General features: G+C 33.3%; 1 protein-coding gene across 2 annotated transcripts in view; it reads right to left on the bottom strand.

Annotated features, from left to right (window-relative positions):
- HOOK3 (hook microtubule tethering protein 3) overlaps positions 1–12,423 on the bottom strand; it is a 97,931-nt gene that overhangs the window by 33,931 nt on the left and 51,577 nt on the right. For both annotated transcript variants that reach the window (XM_074287386.1, XM_074287387.1), the window contains exons 8-9: positions 1,982–2,065; positions 64–227 (exon numbers count right to left, since the gene is read on the bottom strand). In XM_074287386.1, the coding sequence (XP_074143487.1) occupies positions 64–227; positions 1,982–2,065 (248 nt within the window). The remainder of the gene's footprint in view (positions 1–63; positions 228–1,981; positions 2,066–12,423) is intronic.

Below are 12,423 nucleotides of genomic sequence, written 5' to 3'. Positions count from 1 at the left end.
AAAAAACTTGAGTCTGATCAAATAAACACCCCCTTCCCTCTTCCTTTTTTTTTTTTTTTTTACCTGAATGTTTCCTCTTGGAGCTGCTCTAATTGAGTCTGTAGCTGAAGATGTCTTCGGCCAGCTGGACTATTAGGATCCTCTATTGAATCAGATTGGTTCAATCTTTCCATTAATATCTGATTTTCTGCAAGTAAACTACTTTTTTCTTCTTGCAATGCTGCAACCTATTGAAGTAAATAGGAATTTTGATATAAATTGCAACTGTGCCATCATTATGACAACATGGTGAGAAGTCTGAAGAATATGTCATATAAGAATAGAACGAATGAACCAGGGATATTGACCCAGGAGAAGAAAAATTTTAATAGGGTACATGATACCTGATTTTGTAAGGAAACTGAAGCTGAGAGGTTAAATAATTTGTCCATGGTCATATATCTGGGTACTTATTAATGAGATCCATCCTGAATCTGAACTTGTCTTCACTTAAGTCTAAAGTGTCTTCTATTAGACTACATGGTTATCAGAAGACCACCTATGAAGCTGTATAATCACTTGCAGTAGCATCAGTAACTAACAATGCTGAGATCAGTTTTAATGGAGTAGTTCAATTAATGTAGTGGTAGCCAGATGGTTTGTTTGTTGGACAGAATGTTAGACTTGCAATCAGGAAGACCCGAGTTCAAGTCATGTTTCAGAAATTTTTAGCTATGTGAATATAGGCAGGTCATTTAGCCTTCCTAAATTTCAGTTTTCTCACTTGCAAAATGGGAATAGTATCATATACATCTTAGGGTTAATGTGAGAGTAAAATGAGATACTTTTATTGAATAAGATGAATAGAAGGTAGGGAGAATTTCATTCCATTGAAGTAGAAATGTCTTCTCCCAGGGAAGAAAAAGATAAAAGTATATTACACAGGGATAAGACTGCCAATTACAGAATCTCAAAATTGGAAGAGACTTTAGAAATCACTTGGCCAAACCTAATTCTGGAAAAGAAATTGCTTTACAACATTCATAAATGGTTTCTGAGGATTTGCTTAAAGACTTCCAGTGAACACTAGATGTGGGGAACCCATAAGATCCTGAAACAGCATACTCTATTTCTGGATAGCTCTATCTGTTAGGAAGTTTTTTCTAATATCAAATCTAAAGCAAACTTTTGGTAACTTCCACCCAATGTTCATTAGAGCTAATTCAAAGCATTGCCACAATGTTTTCATAATAGTTGATATAAACCATTCTGGAAAGCAATTAGGAACTATGTCCAAAGGGCTATCAGACTGTGCATACCTTTGATCCAGCAGTGTCTCTACTAGGTTTGTATCCCAAAGAGATCTTTGGAGGAAAAGGGACCCATATGTGCAAAATGTTTGTGGCAGCCCTTTTTGTAGTGGCAAGGAATTGGAAACTGAGTGGATGCCTATCAGCTGGAAAATGGCTGAATATTATCGTTCTTTAAGAAACGATCAGCAGGATGATTTCAGAGAGGCCTGGAAAGACTTACATGAACTGATGTTGAGTAAAATGAGCAGAACCAAAAGAACACTGTACAAAGTAACAAGATTATGTGATGTTCAACTAAGTTTCTTCAACAATGTGGTGATTCAAGGCAATTCCAACAGATTTGAGATGGAAAATGCCACCAGCATCCAGAGAGAAAACTACAGAGACTGAATGTGGATTAAAGCATAGCATTTTCAACTTTTTTGTTGTTATTGTTGTTTGCTTATTTTTTTCCCTTTTGATTTGATTTTTTCTTTCATAACATAACAGTTTAAAAGAGTTACAAATATTTAAACTATATCATATTGTTTGCTGTCTTGGGGAAGAAGGAGATAAGGGGGAGAGAGAGAAAACACAAAGTTTTACAAAAATGAATATTGAAAACTATCTTTCATATCTGGAAAAATAAAATACTATTGGGGAAAAAAAAAAAGAAAAAAAATTGATGGTGTATGCACTAGACTCCTTACCTGCATATCTAATTCATGGCACCTCTGTGCAATCTCTTCTTTTGCTGCCAAAGCTTCATTCAGTTCCTCAGTAGTTTTCTTCAACTTGTTAAACATAGATGAAATTAAAAAACAAAACAAAACATATATTCCATTATTAGACAGAAGGAATTGGGGTAAATTGTGGAATTCCAAATAGTCCTCTACCAGAAATATTTTCTTCCCATTTCTAAAATTAAACCAATTCTTTGCAATATTCAAAAGTAAGAGTTATAAGTCCAGTTGTTTTAGGATAAAATCTTATTTTTCTACTTTCTTAATCTTTCATCAACTTTCTAATCTTTTTATATATCAAAATCATTTAGATCTTAATTTACTTTTATTTTGATAATAAAAACAAATAGGACACCTCTCAATTATGCTTCACATTTACTTACATTGAAGCTAAGTCAAAACTACAATTAAATTATACCAAAGCATTTTATTCTACTCACTCAAGTATCTGTGGAAGCATAGCTATCTACTCAACTTTAAAAATGTCTAAAATATAAGAATCTAAACAATATCACAAGTTTTGACATTATAAAACCAAATCTAAAGAAAATGACATTGGAGAGAGGAAGACCTAGGGGTAGGAAGCAGAAGGCAAGAAGACAGAAAATCAAAGTGTAGCCAATTTGACCTCTCCTTAAGCCAATCACTTTGCTCTTCTGACTTTCCCTGCCCATTCCAAAGGTACTAAATGTTTTTAAATACTGTAAAACAGAGAATTAAGTCAAAACCTTATTAAAAATTTTAGGCCCTAGCTCCAACTTGGAATGTCTTAGGGCACAGTTGTGATTAGCAAAAGAATCACCTTCCTTTATTGATAAAGCAATAAAACATTCAAGGATATGAATACTATTTCTTTGTACAGATAGGAATCATCATGAACTCTATAATGGAGCTAGAAAAATAGCAAATACATGTTCCCCCCCCCCCCTTCAATAATTGGCCCATGTTTTGCCTTAAAAAAAATCTAATAATGCTGGGTAAACAATATAATTGGGTATTTTTACACTCATTGAAAAAAGATATCAAGAGGCAGCATAGTATACTGGATAAAGGGCTGGGTTGTTGGTTCAATCTTGCTAATTTTGCTAATTCAAAATGGCATGAGTTTTGGACAAATTGCTAAGATTCCAGTATGGGGGGGGGAAAGCTGCTAGGCAGTTCTCACAGTAACAAACTTATTAGTCTTTGCAAAGCTGATTTTTTTTTTTAAAGGAAAACTGGAAAAAACTATTAGAAAAATAAATTTTGGCCTAATATCCAGAGGTGTCTATAGACACGTTATTTACAAACCTCCTAACGAAGAGACTTGATTGGTAACTACCAGTCAGTTCTGGAAGTTACTAGAAACAGTTGCTTTTAAGTCAAACATCAAAAATTTCCTTCCTGAGAACAATCTGGCTACACAGATTGCTTTTAGCTAAAATAAGTGAAAACACAGGATTTAAAGTCAGAAGGACATGGTATTAAATCCTGGTTGTGCCACTTACTGGCTATTTGACCCTGAACAAATCATTCTTCTCTAAGTCTATTGTCTTGTGTAAAATTTAAGTGGTTAGGGGCAGCTAGATGGCTCAGTGGTTAGAGCACCAGCCTTGAAGTTAGGAGGACCTGAATTCAAATGTGTCCTTAGATATGTATCATTTCCTATCTGTGTGACTCTGGGCACATAACCCCAATTGCCTCAGCAAAAAAACCCAAAACAAATAAGTGGTTAATTACTTCCACTACCTTTCTCAAAGGGCTGTAATAATATTAAATGAAAAGGTATTAATTTTGTACCCACGAGGTACTTTATAAATGTGGATTATAGGAATATCCCTAGAAAATACCTAGGAAAATTCCAAGTAACTAAAAAGTTGGAACTCATACTTAATCAGTTAATGCACGATTAACTTTCTCCCTAGGAACCAAAATATGTGATTAAAGTTATAAAAAATCATTTTATTTCTTATCTAATTTTTATGCCCCAAATCAGGATACAGGAACTAAGAAGCTATTGTATTAAGTCTGAAGATCACTTGTTTTCTTTTTTACTGTTGTAACAATATTATGAAAAAGACAAGTGCTGAATATGTTTACTAAACTGAGTAATGCTTACAATTAGAAAAATCTGAATCCTATGATTATTGTGCCTATACTTATTATTGTAACATAAGCCCATGGAATGTACATTAACTGCATACTCAGGTGAAGGCAAAATGTCATAAACCTATACATATGAAAACAAAATTCCCCTATCCCTACCCTCAAGGTCCCTCGAGCCAAAGTGTGAATTACTTTATAATCAAAGATATTAGAACTAGATGCATCCTTGGAGACCACCATTTCCAAGCCTTTCATTTTACAGATGAGGAAAAAAGTCTAATTATGTGAAGTTACCAAGCATAAACAAATTAATGGAAACATTAGGACTAGAATACTCAAGTTTCTTGAAATTATTAATGTTGCCCTTTGAAAACAATCATGATCTGAGTTTAAATCTTGTCTCAGTCATTAATTCTGTGAAGTTAGGCAAATCATTTACCTTGTCTTTAGTTTTTAATCTATAAAATGGTGATAATACTTGCCGCCTTAGACTATAAAGTGCTTTAAAAATGCTAGCTACTATTATTATCCTTTGAGATTAAAAACTTGGTTAAACTATACTTTAACATATTTAACATGTATTGGTCAACCTGCCATCTGGGGGGAGGGGCAGGGAGAAGGAGGGGAAAAGTTGAAACAAAAGGTTTTGCAATTGTCCATGCTGGAAAATTACCTATGCATAAAATTTTTATTAAAAATAATTAAAAAAAAAAAAAAAAAAAACTTGGTTAAATATTGCTAGAATTGTCTGTAAAATCTTTATTATTTCTTAGAGCTCAAAATGAGAGCCAACCTCTTTATGCTTCATTTTTCTCTTTTTTTGGAAGAGGAAGGCAATTGGGATTAATTGACTTGTCTGGAGGTAGTAGGCCAATAAATGTCTGAGGCTCTCTCTCTAGCATTTAGCAGACTGTGCTTTGCACACAAAAGACATTTAATAAACCAAATATTGACTACTATGTATCTTGCATGTACCTATTTGCATTTTCTTTCCCCAAAGAAAAGATGAACTCCTTAAGAACAGGAAATGCTTTTGCCTTCTTTGTACCCCCAGTGCTTAGTAAATACTCAACAATGCTTTTTGACTAACAAGTATTCTCTGGAAGTTTAGGAATAAATTACTCTTATTTGTCACTTAACTTAAATCTCAGACCTCAGAATATGGAGCTTTCTTCAATGCCTCTTTAACATGCTTATCACACAATCTCTTGTATAACACAGATACCTGTTTTGTAGTCCTCTACTAGATTGTATAATCTCATAAAACCAGATTCTATCTCTTCTACTGTCCATCTCCCTCAGTACCTATTCCAGCACAATGATCTGTACCCAAGCAAATATCATCTCACCTTTGAGGCCTATTTCCTTATCTATAAAAGTAAAGGACCGGAAAAAAGGGATTCTTAAGGGTCCCTTCAATCAAACTTTTTTATGATTCTCACTCAAATGGCTGTTTTCAAATCCATTAGGGAGTTCCCTCCAACTTTGCAAGTGACAACCCATTTAGGCCTGCTTATCCTTTCTACATTTGTCCCAGCTCTCACAGGAAGTCACCACAAGGAGCTCACCTGAGGTGCTAGAACACTTCTTGACTTGCCTGACATTTTGACACTTAGCAGCTTTCATTTTCTCCACATAAGATTCTTTCAGAAAATTCTTTAGTACTGTTATTCTTTTCTCTTGGGAGATTCTCATACATATTAGTGTATAATAGCCCTTCAAATCCCCACTGTTTTCATTCTTTGGCACTTATTGTATTTTATGTTTGCTTCCATATAGTGACACCAAATGAAATGTTAATATTACAAGATGGTTCTTTGCTTTTATTGGAAGCTTGGGATCAATAAAAGTATGTAACTTATCAAAAACAATCTAAAAGCAAAGCCTTTGAGGAAAACAGGAAAGGAAAGAATCTGTTTTCACCTAGATAAAAGATATATCCACTGATGGCACAATGGAAACTCATATTCCTAAGTTCAAATCCAGATTCAGACCCTTGCTATTTGTGTGACCCTGGATAAGTCACTTAACCCTGTTTGCTTCAGTTTCTTCATCTGTAAAATGCACTTTATCTATAAAATAAGGAAATGGCAAAGTGTCTTTGCCAAGAAAACCCAAAACAGGGTCCAAAGAATCAGACAAAATTGAAAACAAAACAACAAAGTTAAAGACATAAAGCAATTGTGCTCTGAGAAATAAGAACAAAGCATGCATAATTTCATCAGCTAAATCAGTCAGTGCTTTCCAATTCTTTTCGGGTTATGCTTGCAAATTTTAACACAATATGAGAATAACAACTGTCTGTTTCCATAATTACTAACATTACACTAAGACAGAATGCTGAATGCTTGAAGGCAACAGGTTTTTGAAAGGAAGATAGATAGCATAATAAAACAAAATTCAGCCTCCATAAAAGGCTATTTGGGGAAGAAGTGACCAAATTAGATCTGATTAGTCTCTGTACCAAAAGTGAACATTATATTGTATTTTGATTTGAGAAGGAACTCAAAGAAGTCAATCAATTTGTGGTGAGGGCAAGGGAGAAAGAAAGAATATAGGTCAGATTCTACCCAGCATTAGGAAAAGGCCAATTTATTGAGAGAAATATGCAAATTTTGGGCATCATTTTTGAAAAATGTTGCCTTCACTTTTTAACTAAATTTTGTTTTACAAGATCATCTTTTTGATAAGATGTGGTATATTAAAGGTCATTCATTAAGCACAGATTTAATACTTATATGATTTTCATAGGTAAATAGAAAATTATTTTCTTTTAATGATTTTTCTCCTAAAATGGAGCAACCATAACTGGTTTCTACCCCTGAGTCTTAACCTTATATCTAAAAAGCCAGGTATGTCTTATCTCAAAGTTCTAAAATCACCAGCTCACTTTTAGATGATGACTTGGGGATGTTTCCTTGCATTTCTGAAGGAGCTATTGGATCTCTTTTCCTTATGATCAGGTAAGCTCTAATGTGAAAAGCAAAATTCACAAGTGCAAAAAAGAGGTTAGGCAAGAATCTAAAATAAATACATTTTCAAAGAAAAGGCTGAACCTCACGTTTGCAATTCAATTTAATGTCCAAGTAATTAATAATGGCCAGTATTAATACAATGCTTTGAGGCTTGCAATTATATTTTATATTGACAACAACTCTGGAAGGTAGTGCTAATATCACCCTCATATTACAGATGAGGCAAGTCAAGCACAGAGAGATTAAGGGATTTGCCTAAGGTCACATAGCTAGTTTAGTGTCTGAGGCTGGATTCAGAACGAGTTCTTCTTCACTTCAAGTCTAGCACTCTGTAAACTGTGCCAACTAGCTATCAAGAGAATAATTTAAACATTTAACACAAAAGCACACATACACAAACACAAAATGAACTATACAGAAAAGGAAAATCACACACAGATATATGTGTGTGTGTGTATATGTCTCTCTCTCTCTGTATATTTATCTGTCTATATCTATCTCTATATATATATATCTCAGAAACTAAATGGCTAATATACTGCATTTGTAAAACAAAGCACTCAAGAAAGACAGATTTTGTTTGAGAATGAACTTGAAATAATAATGGAACTCTCTAATCAAAGTTGTCTTGGTCAATCAATTGAAAGAGATTGTTATTAATGGGCTACAAAACCCTTTGCTAAGACAGAAGGCAGAGTGGGAGGAAGCATTTTAGACTAGTCTGCCTAGCACAACTTCTAGACAGATCCAGGGCAAAAAGAGTCATGAATCCTAACAGAGTAATAAGAAAGGAAATGAGTTTTGAAAGCAAACTACAGCTATATGATTCTGATCCCAGGAATGGTAACCCTCAATTCTATCCTTTAGTCCAGTTTGTAAGCCTGTGATTAAATAGCCAGGTCAGGAGAGCCAGTAGTTTAGTCACTATGAACGTGGAGAGTTGGCTAATAGGCATAGTAGTCCCTATGACAAGCAGAAAGACCTCAATATGGTCAGGAACTTGATAGGAAAACAGAGTATACACACCTCACCTCACATCACTGAGTTATGAAAGCAGATCAGGCCAGACATCCTCTTCAGATGCACACAGAACCCAAAACTAACATAAAACCCTAAAGTCAAGAAGGAGACTAGAAGAATGAGTAAACAAAAAAAGAATGATACCAAAAAGAGCTATTATGGCTACAGGGAAGCTCAAGATACGAAGACAAGAATATCTATGAACAAAAGATAGCTTGCATAAGAATTCCAGAAAAGTTAAACCAAGTGTTTTTGTTTTTATATTTAAAGAGCTAAAAATGGGAAAAGTAGAAGTTAGAGAAAATGATGTGAAAGGAGAATTAAAAGCTTGGAACAAGAGGTAGAAAACTTATAATGCCTTGAAAATTAGAACTGGCCAAATGGAAGCTAATGATCTTCTAAAACATCAAGAAATAATAAAGTTAAAAAAAAAAAAAAAAGAAGAAGAAGAAGAAGAAAAGAAAATGTTAATGATTTCATAGAAAAAAACAGCTAACCTGGCAAAATGGATGAGGGGAGAGATAATTTAAGAATTACTGTACTACTTAAAAGCCATAAACAACAACAAAAAATAGTAAGACATAGTTTTTCAAGAAATCCTTAAAGTAAACTGCCCAGATCTCTTGAACAAAGTAGAAACCGAAAAAATAAATAAATAAATATATATATATATATATATATATATACCAGTTACCTCTTAAAAGAAACCTCAAAATTAAATTATTTTCCCCTCAGGAACAAAAATAGCTAAAAACCAGAGCTCTGATCAGATCAAAGCAACCAGAATTATTCAAATACCAACTAGCCAGAGTTAAATTAACATAAGACTTAACAGTTACAACTATCTGGGAGTAGAGAGCTTGGAACACAATATTCCAAAAGGCAGGTTTAGAACCAAGCAAAACTGAATTTAATTCTACAGGAGAAAAAACTGGAACCTTAACCATTAACAAAAGAGAGATTTTGCAAACATTCCTGATGAAAATCAAGAACTGAGTAGAAAATTCACCATACAAACAGGAATCAAGAAAAGAATAAAAAGATAAATAGTGAAAAATGCTAAGTTACTAAGGTTAAACTGTTTACATTTTTATATGAATAAGTGATCATGTTGCTCCACAGAACTCTTATCAGTATCAAGTGGTCAGAGAGAGAGAGAGAATTTAACTGGACCAAGAACCTTGAATATATTTTGATGAACTCAAAAGAATGTAAGAAAAGAACATATTAGGAGAAGGGGTCAGAGAAGAAAGAAAGAATCTCATATAAACAGGGTACAAAAAAGGGAATTTACATTAGGAAATGGCAGAGGGGGCATGCAACATTTGAATCACACACTCATGTGAACTACTTAAAGGAGGGGAAAATATACATAACAGAAATATATCTTGTGCATGGTCAAATAGAAAGGAAAGGGATTAAGGGAATAGGGGAGTAAAAAGGAGAAAAAGCAAAACAAATTCTTGAGAACAGGAAAAAAAGAGAAGGAAAACATAAGAGAAAAGGATGGAAGGAAACACAATTAGCAAAGATAACAGTATGAATTAGATGAACATACTTAATAAAAGAGAATAGCCAAATGGATTAGAAAACAGAATGCAATAACATGTTGTATACAATAGTTTTAAGTAATACAGTATAGTTGTATACAACAAGGATGTACACAATTAAATTAAAAGATGGGAGTAGAATCTATTATGCTTGAGGTAAAGTAAAAAAGGCAAGGGGCTAGCTAGCAATCATGATCTAAGACAAAGCACAAGGAAAAACTGACCTAATTAAAAGAGATAAACAAGGAAACTTCATTTTGCTAAAAATAAATACTGGTATCAAATATTATAATACATACACAATAAATACATTATTACAAATACCTGTATTATAATCAAATATATACCATATAATATTAATATCAACATTCTTAATTAACATCAATAATATTAAACATATGTATCAAACAGCATAGAATTTAAAATCTTAAAAGTTAAATGAGATGCAAGAATAAAAAGACAATAAAACTTAGTAGCGAAAGCCTTAATCCCTCTCAGACTTAATTTAATTTTCATTAGGGTGGGAAATATACATTTTCTTTCACAACTTGATTTGTGTGGAAATGTTTTGCATAACTTCACATGTGGTTTCTTAATTGTGGATGGGGGATAAGGGCAAAAACCTAGAATTCAAAAATTTTAAAAACTAATGTAAAATTTTTTTTTTTTTGCTTTGCATGTAATGGGGCAAAAACACTAAATAAATAAATAAAGCTAATGTTCCAAAGAGTTATTTGAAATGCTTCTTAGAAGTGCAAGTTATTTACATGCCTTTGCAAACTTCTCTCACCTGGAATCCCAAAAGCTTGGCTGTAGGAAAAACTTAATTTAGGATATTTTTCTTTGATATTTAGGGAGATTATCTTGGAACATATAAGTTACTCACAACTATTTTACTAAGCCACTTCAAGATTTTCAACATAAGATAGCTGATAGGAAATAATGTGTATGTTTTCAGTGTTATGCTGAAGTTTTCAGCACTGTCGTTCTGAATAATTGGAAACTAAGTAGAGGATGTCAGAGCTTATTTGACTGCCAAACCCAATAGTTTGAAGAGTATCTTTTTATACCTCACATCCAAACTAATTATGATGAGGCTTCAAGATAATCAGATCCTTGATGGTGTTACTGGCAACAGACATCTTTTGTTTAGATATATGTCTTTCAAGCCACTGAGATGCTTCTACATTCTCTAAAAGATAGGGAAGACAGCCCCCTCCTAAAAAAAAACCCTCAAAAATACATTTAATTTCAGTGAGATGTGATCACAATGTTTTTGAGAAACAGATGAAAAGATTTTTCTTACTTTAGAATATAGCAAATTCATTTCAGGAACAAGAATTCCCTTTTTAAATTCTATTATGTTCTATTGTCTTGGTTTAGATTTACCCCACAGAGAAATGATAGTGGTGGGTAAATCAAGTGAATTAGGCTCACTTCAAAATGTGTTGTTTTGTGCACAGTAGAACAATCGATATTTTCCTGGCAATGCTTATATTCTACAAACCCTTATCACATATCCCTTCGAGGTTTGAGGGTAAGATGGGAGTAGCAGAATGATATTGAAACTGCTGGATCTGAATGACTTGGAAATTCTCGGCTGGGAACAACCTATCTTGGCCTTTCAAAAACCATGCTGATCCTAAAATATTTTTCATACTTGCTAAAGAAAAATGAACTTGGAGCATAAAGGAACATGGGCCAAACAAGTTTTTAGGGAGAATTAAAAATGAGCTGTGTAGAACTTTTGCCTTTTCTCCATATATACACTTTCATTGTTATCTGTCCCAAACCCAATCATTCCAGAATGACAAAAAGTAACTGTCAAGAGACCCTGGAAAAGTAATAACTAGACATATTTACAATGGAGATAAGCTGCAGCATGCCTATTATGAAGCCTGGCATTCATGAAGTTTCCAGAATTCATGTTTTGCCACTCCTTAAATAAGAAATAAGAACTGCTGAAGTATACTGATACAGTGAAAGAGTTAGAAAATAGAGTTCAAAGTAAAGAAAAATGATTTTTTTCATGAGATTTTCAAAATCATTTGAAAGATGACCAAATTAAGAAAACCCCAAATGTCAAGACAGAGGATTTAATCCCAGTAGTAAGATTAGCCTTGTTTCTTGCTAAAATGGTTTCCCCCCCCCCCCACAAAAAAGAAAGAAAGACATACTTTGCTAGAAGGAAAAAAGCTAGTAGTAGTAGTGAAGTAATACTTCATATTTAGAGAAATGAAATATGCTATGTTACTTTTAATTTTTTACACACACTATTAAAAAAATAAAATATTTTTTCACTTACATCTCTAATGAAACCAACTTCTCTAATTTCTGATAAAACCTAGACAAACATAACACTTCATGATTTTCTGTATATGATTTAAGTTTTCTTGAGGGAGATGTAAAAAGTGGAATTGGAATGGGAAATGGTAAGATAGTACAAAGTGAAATGAATATTCTGAAAAAATAGTACATAAGCTTCACATACTGGTAACATATCTTTTAAACTTATGTAAGTGTATTTATTTTAAAAATTGCCTAGTAGAGGCAGCTAGGTTGTGCTATGAATAGAGCACCATCCCTGAAATCAGGAGGACCCGAGTTCAAATCTGACCTCAGACACTTGACACTTCCTAGCCGTGTGACCCTAGGAAAGTCATTTAACCCCAATTGCCTTGGGGGGTGGTGGTGGAAGGAAAGGCCTAATAAAAACAGTTAAATAAGTTATTAAAATATCAAAAAAAATTTCTACATAATTCTTTCAAATTATAGCTAT

Source organism: Sminthopsis crassicaudata, chromosome 2 (assembly GCF_048593235.1).
Source record: "Sminthopsis crassicaudata isolate SCR6 chromosome 2, ASM4859323v1, whole genome shotgun sequence".
NCBI classification, from domain to species: Eukaryota; Metazoa; Chordata; class Mammalia; order Dasyuromorphia; family Dasyuridae; genus Sminthopsis; species Sminthopsis crassicaudata.
The sequence above is the reverse complement of the archived record's forward strand: the minus strand, read 5'-3'. Positions and strand labels throughout refer to the sequence as shown.